This window comes from Cladophialophora psammophila (assembly GCF_000585535.1).
Source record: "Cladophialophora psammophila CBS 110553 chromosome Unknown aczJe-supercont1.26, whole genome shotgun sequence".
Classification (NCBI taxonomy): Eukaryota; Fungi; Ascomycota; class Eurotiomycetes; order Chaetothyriales; family Herpotrichiellaceae; genus Cladophialophora; species Cladophialophora psammophila.
The window spans coordinates 124,666-138,994 of NW_006912947.1; the positions used below are offsets into that span (position 1 = coordinate 124,666).

Genomic DNA, 14,329 nt, shown 5'->3' on the forward strand with positions numbered 1-14,329 from the left:
ATCCCTCGAATTCTCGTAAATCTGATTGGTAAGGGCGTTAAGCGACGCAACGAGTTCCCTTGTGGCATCATCCAGAGTGGAGGGTTTCTTGCTTCGGAGCCCATTGTAGCAATTCAAACACACAGAAAGTCGAACTCTACCAGCCAACCGAGCCTGAAGTAACAACCGGAGGAAGTCTAGCTAGAGTACTAACCGATGCTATTGATCAACAACCATCTTCCACCCAATATCACGCCAAAGGGGTTATCCATAATATCCGAAGCCTCACCTACTGCGATGCGATTCGAGTTCCACTCTCCTTGCTGGATTTCTGTACCTTGGCTACCATTTCTGCCTCATCAATAAAGAGGATGCGCGGGCGTAATTCGTGATACAATGACAATATTGCTCGCACATACTTTTCTGCTTCACCGACATATATCTGGTCCACATCGGCGCCTGATACTTCAAGGACGTGGACACTTCAGCATTGCGCTATGGCTCTTGCAAAGATGCACTTTCCCGGTGCCAGGTAGTCCGAAGAGAAGGGGTGCTTGACATGCATTGTTTGGTGAGTAGCCCATACTGGAACTGCTCTGAGTGCTGAGGAGGCAGAATAGTCATGCCTTCGAGAGCCTCGATCATGAAAGATCAAGTCCGACATCATCCATGGTCGTATCTGATTTTCCTGACCGATTAGTGCGAGTTTCCCAAGCCACTGGGTAGCTTCACTCACCGGTCTCCACAACACCAGCCAACAGGGTTTCTTCACATTCGTTACAATTCCCCTTCAATTTCTTAAGGTCGATAGCTCTGGGTACACTCTTGGCTTTGTCTCCACTGTTCGATACACCGTGACTTGCACGCTGAGCGGTCACTTGTCTTTCCAGGGTTCACTGTGTGGGCGTCATTCCTTACAATGGAGTTATTAAAATCGTTTTTCGGTGCGTGCTTTCCTTTCTGCATTTGTGATGATGCGCCACCAGGTATTGAATAGAAGTCTCCCTGGGTTGAGCTGCTGATGCAGAAGACTATCCAGGTCAAGAGCCAATCAGTAAGTGGTCAGAATAGATCAAATTCTATGGTTTCCATGTGCGAATGTTTGGAAGTCTGCAAGGATTACTCCGCACAGCACAATCCGGCGAGTAGACTCGGAGGGAAGATCACACGAGGCTGAAGTGGAGAAGCTGCTAGGTAAGGTTCATGGGGTACTTGTTTAAAGCGGCAAGCGGGATCATACGCCCACATAGGAACCACACTTTTCCTCAATTCCTCTATCAACACGAGGATAATGCGCAAACTTTTTACACGTACAATCCAACACCTATCTGCATCTTTCATGCCTACAAGACGAGAAATCAATCATGTCCGCATCGTCCTTGACTGGGACGGCACACTTACCAAGCGCGACACGTTGCACAATGTCGCCGCGATCGGCTATGGGCGCAATCGGCATCGTGATCTCGTGCCATGGGACCAGATAGTCCAGGCTTACCTGTCGGACTACACTGAGCACGAGGCCTCGTATCGCCCGGCGAAGAAAGACCGCAGGGAGATTGCCCAGGAGAGCGCATGGCTGGCGAGTTTGAGAGATGTCGAAATGCGAAGTGTAACCAGGGTGCTAGACGCTGAGATCTTCGCGGAGGTCACTGAGCAGGACGTCCGCGTGGGAGCAGAGGTCGCAGTACAGAGGAATGAGATCCAACTCCGAGATGGGTGGAAAGAAGTTCTCTCACTCGCGCGTCACCATCCTAGGGATGAAGTTGCAGATAAACATCCATCTCCCGTCTCCATCATCAGCGTGAATTGGAGCACCGCCTTCATAAGAGCATGTCTATCAACAGCGCTCGGGGACTCTATATCACTTATGAAAGGCGCAGTAGACGCTATCCCGATTCTCTCCAACCGCCTCCCTTGCGAGACCACCGACGGCATCTCGGAGCCCGCTAGTATCCGGACCAGCGCCGATAAACTATCCGCTTTCCAAAATCTGCGAGATAGAGAAGAAGAAAATGAAGAAGATGGTCCTGTCTTCTACGTGGGCGATTCACCCACAGACTTTGACTGTCTGCTCGCTGCCGATGTGGGCATCTGTGTGCGTGACGAGCCGATGGGCAGCGGCCAGGCCGCGTTGAAGGAGAGTCTGGAGCGGGTCGGCGTTGAGGCGTTGAGGCTTGATTTGGACTCGTCGGATAGGTATCTTAAAGAAGTCGCTGGTCGCGGGGGAGGACAAAGGGAGGGAAGCAGTAAGCGGGTCGTGTGGTGGGTGAGAGACTTGAGGGAAGTAGCGGGCTTCGCCGAGAAGTTACATAACTATCTAGATTGATTCGGGCATGCAGGTGACTATTAGACTCAAGCCTGCAGAATATGGTCGCGGAGAGTACATCAATAAATCTCGAGCTACAGGGTAACACCATCCCCAAACTTTCGATTCTAGCGTTGGTGGCCGGATCAAGCATCCTCCTGGTGTAGGCTGAATCGATCGATCGATATCAAAAGCATATCACTAATCTCTTCAGAAGATTAACTTGTGCCGGGTGACCCTGGAGCATCCCTAGTACCACCGCCTCACCGTCATGAGCCGCGCAAGGCAATAGTTGAAATACTGGGTAGCAACACTCGAGAACGATCCTACTGAAGCTCCAGGTAGAGATAGCTCAGGTCGCAGAACATTGACACCAAACCCTGCAGAAATCGCGCTCGGCAAAATCGGCGCTTGTAATGGAAGTGAAAAGGAATGAGGGAGAAGGGTCCCTCTGTTGATCGCCGTTGATCCTGTTTCAAGACTGCCTGTCACAGCGATATCGATACGTCCAGCCTGTTTGGGCAAGTTAATATATAATAACCTCCCCACTAGATCCTTTACGGATGTCTGGAGTTCCAGCGATTCCAGAAATGATCCAGAGGATATAGAACAGTTGTGCGTTCACTGCCCTCCCGGAAAATGAGCCAAGGACGCCAACTGCGGCCAACCTAGCAATCCAATTGGAGTTTGCTCTAACCACAGATGATTCCAGAGGTAGAAGGATATCATCCCAACCCTCTAAGGAGATCAGGCACCGAGATAGAGCAGTATTGAATTGATGTATTCCCGGGTTCTCGAGCAGCCACTTTGCCGCCCTTCGTACTTGGCCACGCTCTACTTGCACGTAGTTGAAAAATAGACACAGGCCTGGACTGGAGTTATCTCCTCATGGAAGCCTTCCGTGTCTTCATCCTCACTTGCCATAGGTAACTGTTCCGCCACATCTATCTGTTCAAAGCCAGTGCTATCCCGAAAGGAGGCCTTTGTTACGGTATGATGACATATTGCACGAAGAATTTAACTCCAAATCGCAGTCGATCATTAAGGCTCTTCTTAATAAGTCGCCATTGGCATTCTACGTTTGCCCGTATATCATCGACCTCATGTCACATAACAAAGGTTCTCTTGGCTTGAGATTTTCAACAGGCTGTCGAGTTCCTTTTTATTGCAGTACGTTTTCTGAACCTCAATTACATACTTAGGAGTGAATCCCTCTCGTGTTTGTAAATGTTGGCGGATGCTGATGTTTTTAGGTTCTGATCCGCGACGCAAAGCCCGAGGCATACCGGATTTTGGTGGTTGCCACGCCCCTCCACACCGGCAATTGGCGTGGAATGCTACCGAGGAAGTTATCTGCTCTAATGATGGTAGGCAACCAACAGAAACCTCAGGTAATGATCCGAATGAATGGGCAAGAAAAAAACGGAAGGCTAAGAAGGCAAGTCTCCGCCCCGATGACTCCTGCGAGACTTGGAAACGCCTTCAACGCAACCCTCCATGATGCGTTCATCTAATTGCCGCGCTAGGACCTCAATGGCAAGCACTCATTATAAGCACTAAGCGCTTCGATGAAGCACTTCTTGGAGATCATCACATCGTCCCGTTATGACACACCTCTCAAGTTTTGAGCCGTACGCTGCTTAGCTTCTCTGTGGCCAGATTAAGGCTCATATCTAGGAGAGCGTACCTCTTTGACAAGCCCATTCAGTCGTTGAGCTGTGGAGATGCACCACCAGGGGGTGGGGCTTTCGTAAGTACCCAATCAACTCAATGTAGGAAAATAAATCCTCATATGGGTAGGTCACACAACTAAGGATCTGAAGATTATTCTTCTCCCAGACTCAATGCCCTCAATGCTGTTTCTTCCAAATGCAAGCCCATTATTAATTGATTCAAAGCTAGACTATGCCTCTATCGTGTGTACCCATGTAGACGACCTGGAGCGAGCAAGGAAGTTGTTGCGAATACATACAGTAGAAGATCTCCAGACTCCACGCCAGGCCAAGTCACCCGTTGTGGACTTTTTATGTCGAATCTCTGACTGCTGCTCCTACAGGCCATGGAACTAGTGAATCTGGAGGAAAAGTTTGTACGACGGTGCTTGAAGAGGTCGAAGCGATGCAACAAGAATGGCTGCAAGGGTGAATCTAAACGGCAGCGGAAGTTCTCGGTAGAAGAGCACAAAGCTACGCGGGAACGCTTAGCTATAAGATCCCAGCAGATAAGAGTCTATGAAGTGCTTCAGACCTAGACTATTTCCTACCTAGTATTGTAACAGGGCACTTTAGGGTTCGGCGTACACGTACAACAACGCACAGAGGCCTATCCAGCAGATCGGGAATCGAGAACGCGTTTCTAGTTAATACTGACAACAACACCACTAACATCACCCAGAGGAGCAGCGACTAGAGCTACGAACACCTAGTACAGCGGGGGCATCGAGAAATAGAACAGAACTAATAAAACACTTAGAAATTAGATAGACAGCGCTAAAAAACTATAGAATTCATAATACTCTGCTTAAACTCGTAATGAATGGCACACTGCCAGCACTATAAACTGTTCCGCACTCTCTTCTCTGCCAGCCCATTTAGGTTTGACATGTGACCTGATAGATCTCTGTCTGCCACCGCTCTACCAGCCCAGTATAGCTCATCATAGCATAGCCACCTCGCCTTGTTACAGTATTTTCTTACAACTTCGCTTGGTTGGCTTAACGCTTGGATGACTTCCTTCGCTCCGCGATCACTAGATCTCACCGCTCCATCTATATAGCCTTTCCATGCGTAGGTAGTTTCTGTGCCAACAAAGTGTATCTTCTCATGTGGAGTCCTAAGTGAATGCTCATGGAGTGTCATAATGCCTGGTGGTGCGACAGGCACAGTACAAACTCGAGACGATGGGTCTTTGCTCCAACTGCGCTGAACCACTGCAAGGGGCTCTGGTACCTTCACATAGGGACCAAAGATCCGTTGAATATGGCCAAAATTAGCCTTTGTACTGTAACAAGGCAAGGTGGCTGTGCTGTGATGGGCCGTGCTGGGCTGGTAGAGCGGTGGCAGAGAGGAAAAGTTGTCTAGTCACATGTCAAACCTAAATGGGCTGGCAGAAGGGGGTGCAGAACAGTTTACAGTGCTGGCAGTGAGCCATTCATTAGAGATTGAGCAGAGCATCATAAATTCCATGGTTTTTGGCGCCGTCTACCTAATTCCTAAGTGTTTTTTATCAGTCCTGTCCTATTCGTCGATGCTCCCGCTGTGCTAGGTGTTTGTAGCCCTAGCCGCTGCCCCTCTGGGTGGTGTTGGTGGTGTTGTCTTGTCAGTATCAACTAGAAACGCGTTCTCGATTCCCGATCTGCTGGACAGGCCTCTGTGCGTTGTTGCACGTGCACGCCAAACCCTGAAGTGCTCTGTTACAGTACGTTCTGCTTTTGGATACTTGGACAAATGACGTCCGAGATTACCGTTGGCAAAGCAGGTCAACGAGAATTGGCCTTTTTGGTCATTACTCGTGTCCCGACCAGTGGAGAGGGGCCCATTGAATGACATGAAGGCCCCAGAGAGACCAGCATTGCGCCATCACGGTTCTGAATAGAGGATGATGTGCTTGAAGGAAAATGACTGTACACTGTGTTTTGCAAGCTCGAGCTTTGCTGGAGGTAGTGGAGGATCGAACGTGATGCTCCTGTACAAAATCGTTTGGACCGAGAAAATAACACGTTTGCACAAGAAATCGCCGCGAGCTGCGGAGACGAAGACACCTTCTGGAGATTGAGCGATCCGGAATACAGGAGAGCTGAGTACAACTGAGTTGGCGTGTAACAAATCTGCCAGCCCAAGCGACACTGACTGTGAGCCTGTCGACAACTTTATCAGCATTCACCTCAGTCTGAATTGGCTCTGCTGCGGTTTGATACTCACCTCCAAGAAACCGAAGATGTTGGCCTCCATGCTTGAAGTCCGATCGCATCCGAGCGGCCCACCCCCGCCCTTCAAAAATGCCTCGAGGTGTTTGGCGTGGATACGATTGACCGGATCGTAGTCGATAATGTGGTAGACCAACTTGTACACATCCTTGACTGAGGCGCCGGCGGCCTCAAGCGCCCGAGCCAGGTTCTCCATCGCCAGGATGATCTGGTCATTGAGGTCTTCAGGGAACACTCTGTTCTCGTCGCAGCCGACCTGGCCGGCCGTTGCGACCATGCGACATGGTCCGGTGGTGGTGAGAATATGCGAGTAATGCGGTGATGGTTCGTAAAGCTCGGGTGGATTGATGTGATGCAGACTGGGAATGAACTTTGTATACGGAGCCTTATTGGATTGGATGATGTCTTTGTTGAACAAATTATAACTACACAAGAAACTTCTTTATGCTATGCAGGGCATTTATCCGACTCCTGTTCCGTTCTTCTTTTTTAGTAAGACACAATTCTATTCAAATATTTAGAAATTTCTTAGAGGATGTGGAGGGGCAAGAGAAGGCGTTCACTAAATTTAGTGCACAAAGAACGAAGATCCACGCCGGGACGATCGAGGTTCTCTTCTCCACCTAAAGCGCTTAGATAAAATCTCTAATATGTGGACGTCTTTCTCCTATTCACGATGCTTCGGCTCCATCTATATAGCTATCAGGCAACCTATCGCGTATTTATCTTTAAGCGAGAACGATTATATTTGACCTATACTAAGTAGCTTAAGAGCTTCGGTTATCTATCTTCTAGTAAGTCATCGAAGATAACCACCTTTTCGCTAATAGATATCTCATCGACAAATTTTCCCGCGCGACTCTGAGAGCCCTGGGCTACCCTGGGCTGTCAAGGTAAGTCTGCGTCTTACGCAGCCCATGAGACCGCTGGGCTCGCTGGGCTACTCTAAGAGAGCTCATGGGCTACTCTAAGAGGGCCCTGGGCTAATATAATAATTTATAACTTTACGAATATATAATTATACTAGTCGTTTAAACTAGTACTAACTAAGATTACTATATTATACTAAAATTAAAGTAGATATATATAAAATATAAGGTTTCGAACTAAATCTTAAATTATTAGCTTAATAACGTTAGTATTTACTAAGATAAAGACTTAGCGAGTTATCCGCTTTTAGTGTAAACCTTATTTCCGAAATAGAAAAGACCTTTTTAAATTTAATAATATTATATAATAAGTATATTATAAAAGTTACTAAAAATAGATAGTCTATAAGAGCTCATAGCCTAGATATAAGAGCTGTGAGCGACTGTGAGCTCCCTGGGCTCCCTAAGCATATAAGAATACTGTGAGTCGCGGGAAAAATTGCTGATGTTATTATAATAAGGCGAGGTGACTATACTATAATGGGCTATACTGGGCTGATAGAGCGGTGGTAGGCAGAGATCTATTAGGTCACATATTAAACCTAAATAGGCTAGCAGAGAAGAGGGTACGGAATAGTTTATAGTGCTAGTAGTGTGCCATTCATTACGAGTTTGAGCAGAGTATTATAAATTCTATGGCTTTTTAGCGCTATCTATCTAATTTCTGAGTGTTTTATTAATTCTGTTCTGTTCCTCGATGCCCCCGCTATACTAGGTATTCGTAGTCCTAGCCGCTACCTCTCTAGGTGGTGTTGGTGGTGTTGTTGTCAGTATTAACTAGAAACGCGTTCTCGATTCCCGATCTGCTGGATAGGCCTCTGTGCGTTGTTGCACGTGCACGCCGAACCCTGAAGTGCTCTGTTACAATATAAGCAGAAAAAGTTAAATGACACAGTATGCTGACCTTGCCTATTGGTAGATCGCAGGCAGAAATGTCAGTACTCCCTGGCCAAGACACGATATATAAAGGTGACAAGAGGACCTAGCAACCAGAAGTCTCAGAGTAGGTACTATTTGAAGTCATTGAAACAGAGCCCACCGTTTGATGTCAGCAAGCGTCAAGAAGCCTCACCCCCAGCAATCAAGCTCTTCCTTCGGCTGGAACAAGTCGCGCGTGGTGCTCTATCTGCGGCACAAGCACAAACATGTCGAACAGTGAACCATCTTTCTAGCCTCCGCTTGCAGCATTAAATACAAGTACCAGCACGCCTCCTGCAGCACCATCTATCCGTCATTCGAGAGCATTCGAGAGATCCTGAATTCTATGTCGACAGGTTCATCCTCAAAGGGGAATCTTATGGACTTCGCCAAAATGAACAATCATTATACGTTTTAGGGAGCAAGAAACCCTGAATTAAGTTTAAGAGAAAGCCAGGCGTTCAAGACACTCTTGGTCGACTCAGTCTGGAAATTCGGACTATGCAAGCCAAGCTCAGGACCAGTCGATATAAGCAGGCTTTCCATTGACACAACGGTGGATTTCCAGGCGGTTTAGACGCTAGAAAAGACGCTCATGTCATTATTGATGGGGACATTGATATTAGCAACAATGAGCATCAGCTGATCCTGCTCGGTACGCTTAATTTTGTCCGCGAAACGAAGCCAGGCACGCGCACTGCCGTCCCATTTAGCAAGACTGGACCGGGATATGTCTGCCTGTGCAGCGGCGGCGAGTGTAGCAAAGGGTGCCCTTCCTGCTTCCACGAACCGATTTGCAATGCTTTTTCGTCGCTCCTTGACCAGTTCGTACCACATTGAGACTGCTTCCGAAGCGGACCAGAATCGGGCAAGCATACAAGTAAGCAGCTAGAGGAGAAGCGTGGAAAAAGAGGATGTCACTGCGGCCCATATTGAGGTGCCGTCGACCCCAGTATATTGATCAAAAATACTGTCCTTGACACTACCGGACTCTTCCTTCTGAAGCCCTGAAATTTCAGAGACACGCCTTCCGTAGGCCTTGATCAAATTTGGGGAGGGGTTGCTGTTGTACACAGAATGAGAGTGGATTCATCTGCTTGATTGTGTTCTGTCCCTCTGGCTATTCAGAGAGACTCTGCTTGTTTATATACACTTTGGCCAGTAACCTGAAGAGCATTCCTGAAACCTCCTATTCCGTCGCCATCCTATCACAGGTTCGCAAGAGCAACGAGGTTGAGACAGATTGCGCAGTTGGTGACACGCCTAGCGTCTCAGGTAGTTTGCCACAGTGGTGCTCTCGCGACCCTGTCAACAGTTGCAGAAACCCTCGAAGAGAGCACCGAGGCTTCTGGGGGTGATGTGTATCGACCCTGTTTCTCCTTGTTCCTTACGCTTCTTGGATAGGACGTTTCAAAACCATGGTATTCTCTGGGAACCTCGCATTTGACGAGAGTGAAATTGAAATCGATGTTGGCTGCTGCGACAGTTACTTCGCTTGTTGCGGCAGTTAAAGGCCCCTGGAGTCTGCTGATAGCCGCAGGGCTTCCTCGCACAACACGAGCTTGATCTGAGTGTCGAGATCAGGGAGGCTGTCGTTAGTTTTTCCCCGGCGGCTGCTCTAGACAATAGATCTAGAATGTGGTCAAGATAAAAAGCGAGAGGATGTGGTGCGGAAGGTCATTTCCTGTCGGAGGGAGGCCCATGGATCATTCCCTGGCGGGAAGGCAACCTTTTCAGCCTCACAAGGCGATTTCTTGAGAAGAGGCTGGTGCGTAGTTGGTGCCTCACCTCCTTCGCTGGCTCGACATTTGGTGAACTGGCTGGCTGTATGAACGGCTGGGGCAAGATGGACGTGGTACAAGCGAGAAACGATTGGAAGCAGTGAGACAAGGTGCCTGTCATAAGGAGCCACAAGTGGTCCGTGCATCTGCTTCGCATTCTGCCCGAAAGGCTCAGGCTGACTCTGCATACGAGTTTCCCCAGTCTCGGCATTTTTCCTGGTATCAAGCAGACCAAAGTTCCTGTAGCTAACGACTCCATAGACCGCGAAGACCCAACGCCTCGCTAACATGCCAAAACGTTCACATTCGTCCAACTCTTTTCTCGAGTCATGCCGCAAGGCTGATGCCAAACATCTCGTGGTCTGCCGCAATCTTCTTCTTGAACAATCCCAAGTCCGAGATAAGCGCTTCCATCTCTGCCTGCATCTCAGCAGCTTCATCATCGATCTCGGATTCCGTCTCTACCTCGTCGCTAGAGGCCGTGTCGTCTTCATATATCATGTCTGGCGTTGGCGCCCTAGACCTCTCGTCGACAGATTCGGTATCTTCTTTGTTGATGACGATGGGGTTTTTGAGCTCATCAAGAACAAGCTTCAGATGAATGCTCAACGCTTCTTTTTCTTCCTCCAATTGTCGCACTTTGGACTCTGAAATAGCTAACTTCTCTTCCATAATCTGCAGCATGTTTTCATACTTGGTGGTGAATTCGCGAATTTTCTCAGATTGAGCTTCGGCGGACTCTTGCACAGCTTTCATCACAGAGGCACTACCGTTCTGTTGCTGCTGGCTCAGCGTCCACCTCAGTGCTCGGATTGTCTCTTGCATTTCATTGATCTGTGCGTCTTTCTCTGCAGATGAGACGTGATCCTGGTTCACAATAGCCTTTGTGCGGATGTGTTTGGCCTGGTCTGCATATCGGAGGGTTGAGAGGGTCTCATCGTAATCTGACGGTGCTATACAAGCAATCATGGCAGTCTTCGAGTTTCCTCCAAGTGAATCCTTCAACAGCCAGGTCAGGATTGAATCACGATAGGGCACAATGTCACGATTTGTCCGTTTGGAATGGTGGATTCGGGCGTGTTTGGGGTCTGCAAGCGCAGCAATCACTCTCCCCAGCGTAGTCAGGGATTTGTTGATGTTTCCACCTTCTCGAAGTCGCTGTCCAGTCGCTTCAGTTGCTTTGGCACGCTCAGATCCCGCTAAGTCCACAAGCCGTATCCGTGCCAATCTTTCCGTTGTCTCGTCTGTGCGGTAATCATGATGGATTTGTTTCAGCATGATGGTGAAGACTGCATGAGACCGGGAGGACGTGTCATTCATCTTGGTCGAAGCCGTGGTTCGGGAGCTGTCGCCCATCCGCATGTACTTCAGGATCTCATTGTAATTTTTGACTTGGATTTCCGTTAGGTCCTTGACATATGGCCCTTCGGTAGGGGATTCTCGGATTTTGAGATATTGTGGAGGTTCAGTTCGCGGCTGGAATAAGTCCCGCACATGCTCGTTGTAGACTTCGAAGTACGACACTCGGACGCTGTAGCTGATATTGGCGCTCTCGTTGGACTCGATGCGCTGGAACAAGTCTTCGCATGTTCGTGGTATCAAGCCGGGCTGCTCCTGAGTGCCCATCATGGTGTAACTCTTGCCGGAGCCTGTCTGCCCGTACGCGAAGATGCATGTGTGGTAGCCTTCAAAATTGTGGTCTAGGAATTCCTCTCCCAAGCAATTGTAGACGTCTTCCTGTGTAGCATAATGCTCATCTCTTGTGTTGTGGGACCAGAATGAATTGTCAAATGTGAACAACTTCTCCTCCAGCACCTTTCTCGTCTGCGCTCTTGCATTTGCGGGATCAGTCGAAGGAGGAACTAACAGCTTCGTCGACTGGGTGCGAGGGTTCATCTCAATTAGGCATTGTGCGCCTCTCTCGATTTCTGCCAAACATTATTAGCTTCGACTGATTGAGAGGCCATTGTACACTTACCGCGGGGAAGAAACCCCCTGACTCTGACGACGACTTTGACGTTTCCGCCAGGACCCATGCTGCTGTTGGTGGGCGTCATGGAGACACTCACAGGCGTCTTGGACCTGAGAGAGGGACTTGAGGCGGTCGAGTGTGTTGGGGTCTTTGATCGTGCGTCATGGGTGGTTGCGCGTGACGGCGGCACCATAGTCGAAGCTCTATTGAGAAGATGGATGCACTCTTGGATGACAGCGCGATATCTGCAGTGTAAGGAAACATACATGAAAGAAAAGTGAGGCCATCTAGCAGCTTAACGAAGCGCTAGCTTTGCTGCGGTGGGTTGGCTAGCGCCAAAACTGCGGTGCCTTGGTGTCCGTTTCAGGTTAGATCCAAACAATGACGTTGCCGCGCCCCGGACGGTGGTTGCCCCCCCGCTTCTTATCGCTTATCACCAATATCCTTTATGTACCCGGTACTCGGTATGTACCACCCTCGCCACGTATCACCCTTGATACCCCAGATCCCCTTACCGAGCACCTCCTACCTCCCACTACTTCGTACTATGTGCTGAGTAGGAGTACGGAGATACCTCTATACTCCATGCCCAGACCCCATACAAAACTCCATCCCCATTATCCCAGCTCTTCGATTTTCCGCTTTGTTCCTTTTCTCCCTTCCATGCCAACCACCCGAGACAAGGCGCCGTCCTCCGACCCACCATGTGCATTGATGACCTCTTCATCTTCGTCGGCGCGATCCTCTTCCACGCTAGACGGCGAATGCGGCAGCATTATTCGGGTGGTGTCGTCCTTCTGTGCAGTCAACACACCGAGGCCCACCTCCATCTCGATATAATGGTCGGCGTCGTCTGATACATGGTCAATCCTTCTGTCAAAGACTTGGCTGGAGTCCTCGAGCTCCGCATTTGCTCGTTGTAGCTGTGGTAGGAAATTCTGCACACGAGACTTGAGATCCGACCCTCGGGCGGGCAGCGTGGTGAAACGTGGGATTCCTGGGCCTCTCGGGGGGACAGGCTCCTCGACGTCTTCCCCTCCCTCTTCTTCTTCTTCTTCTTCTTCTCTCTCTGACGTCTCCTCACCGTCTGAATCCTCAGAATCCGAAGACGACGTTGTCTCCTCTTCATCCTGCACTTCGCTTTCTTCGTTGTCGGAAGAGTTTTCTGTATGCAATGTGCCGGCATCATTTAGAAGTCGATGAGAAAGCCGTGCTGTCGGCAAGGTCATGAAAGACGATGAGGATGAGCTGGAAGAATCCTCATCGTCGTCAATCTGACTCGTTTGGTCGAGCAGTGGCATTCCATGAATTCGTCGCTGCTTTGTCGGGCGGTCGTCTTTATGATCTGACATGACTGCAATACTCTAGGCGATGAGGAAACACTTTTTGGCTGTGGCGATAGGGGATTATGAGCATGTGATATTTCGGTGAGATATTCTATGATTTGGCGGTTCACATTCTCGTTTGTTCCAGTTTCAAAAGACAGAAAATTGCGGGCTCTTGGCGCGCCGAAAAGGGTCAAGATCCTCTGTCAACGCCATCTACTATTCTACCCTTTGCACCCTCTATCTTGCTATCATCGCTACGCCTCTTTGCTAACGGCTCTCGCTACAGCGCCTCTTACATCGTATGAGTGTAGCCACTGTTGGAAAGCCGCCCCGTTTTGCACTGTGTCTGTTAGTGAGCCGATCCTTTCATCGGGCATCAGGAAAACCGACTTACGGTGAGATTGGTCCTCTCCCTCAAAACCATTTTCGGCATTGGCTGGGCACCTCAATATAGCGTTCGTCCAAGTTCAGGTCGTCCTGACGGACTGATGAGATCATCTGGGCACAGGGATACCTCGAGACTCTCAATCTATCCAACATTTCCAGCCGTCTCGGCAGGTCTGACTTGTCGACGATGTTGGTGGCGATCCTCTCAAGCGCCCCGGCATCTTCGATAGATTGGCTGCCTCCTTGAGCTCGGAAAGGAGGCGTCGGATGCAATGCGTCCCCGAGCATGCACAGTTTGCCTTTGTGGAGAGTGTCCGGAGGCACTCTTGAACACACCTTCCACAGTAATGGATCATCGTCGGCGATGCCAGTACCCGAACTCATCGAGAAGCACCTACTTTATCGCATCTGGCTGTCCACTCCTCGTTGCTGGCATATTTTTCATTGTCCGGCATGAGCATGTCGAACGCTTGAATCTTGCCAAACCGACATGTCCACCACACGACAAGTCGCCTGTCCCCTCCGCGGATAAACCAAACTGTACCGTTGTCCTTGTTGAACTTCTCGCGGATTAGATTGTTCTCTTTGAACATCTCCTTGACACTGGCCATCTTTTCATCCGGAATCACCATGCTAAAGGCCGACATCCCAGTTGCTTTGGGTGGGGTTTCTCCCCCGCTGACAATTCTTACGGCTTTGCTCTTGACGCCATCACACGCCACTACCCAGTCGGCCACCTCCCAGCTCTCATCGGAAAATTTGATCGCCGGCAGTTCTGGGTCATAGTCCACGACCTCCATTGTGT

At 49.3% G+C, this 14,329-nt stretch overlaps 6 protein-coding genes across 6 annotated transcripts; 1 reads left to right on the top strand and 5 right to left on the bottom strand.

Annotated features, from left to right (window-relative positions):
- Positions 1–1,318: 1,318 nt before the first annotated feature.
- On the top strand, positions 1,319–2,305 carry A1O5_11470 (uncharacterized protein; the record flags this gene model as incomplete). Its single annotated transcript, XM_007752042.1, has 1 exon — positions 1,319–2,305. One exon carries the CDS (start codon positions 1,319–1,321, stop codon positions 2,303–2,305), a length of 987 nt encoding a protein of 328 aa, XP_007750232.1.
- A 3,557-nt stretch (positions 2,306–5,862) lies between these two features.
- On the bottom strand, positions 5,863–6,486 carry A1O5_11471 (uncharacterized protein; the record flags this gene model as incomplete). The annotated part of the gene is made up of 2 exons (XM_007752043.1): positions 5,863–6,132; positions 6,205–6,486. 2 exons carry the CDS (start codon positions 6,484–6,486, stop codon positions 5,863–5,865), a joined length of 552 nt encoding a protein of 183 aa, XP_007750233.1.
- Positions 6,487–8,629: 2,143 nt separating this feature from the next.
- On the bottom strand, positions 8,630–8,893 carry A1O5_11472 (uncharacterized protein; the record flags this gene model as incomplete). The annotated part of the gene is made up of 1 exon (XM_007752044.1): positions 8,630–8,893. One exon carries the CDS (start codon positions 8,891–8,893, stop codon positions 8,630–8,632), a length of 264 nt encoding a protein of 87 aa, XP_007750234.1.
- A 1,271-nt stretch (positions 8,894–10,164) lies between these two features.
- On the bottom strand, positions 10,165–12,002 carry A1O5_11473 (kinesin family member 1/13/14; the record flags this gene model as incomplete). The annotated part of the gene is made up of 2 exons (XM_007752045.1): positions 10,165–11,765; positions 11,816–12,002. 2 exons carry the CDS (start codon positions 12,000–12,002, stop codon positions 10,165–10,167), a joined length of 1,788 nt encoding a protein of 595 aa, XP_007750235.1.
- Positions 12,003–12,426: 424 nt separating this feature from the next.
- A1O5_11474 (uncharacterized protein) lies at positions 12,427–13,161 on the bottom strand (the record flags this gene model as incomplete). The annotated part of the gene is made up of 1 exon (XM_007752046.1): positions 12,427–13,161. One exon carries the CDS (start codon positions 13,159–13,161, stop codon positions 12,427–12,429), a length of 735 nt encoding a protein of 244 aa, XP_007750236.1.
- A 390-nt stretch (positions 13,162–13,551) lies between these two features.
- Positions 13,552–14,324, bottom strand: A1O5_11475 (uncharacterized protein; the record flags this gene model as incomplete). Its single annotated transcript, XM_007752047.1, has 2 exons — positions 13,552–13,860; positions 13,923–14,324. 2 exons carry the CDS (start codon positions 14,322–14,324, stop codon positions 13,552–13,554), a joined length of 711 nt encoding a protein of 236 aa, XP_007750237.1.
- Between the last annotated feature and the right edge of the window lie 5 nt (positions 14,325–14,329).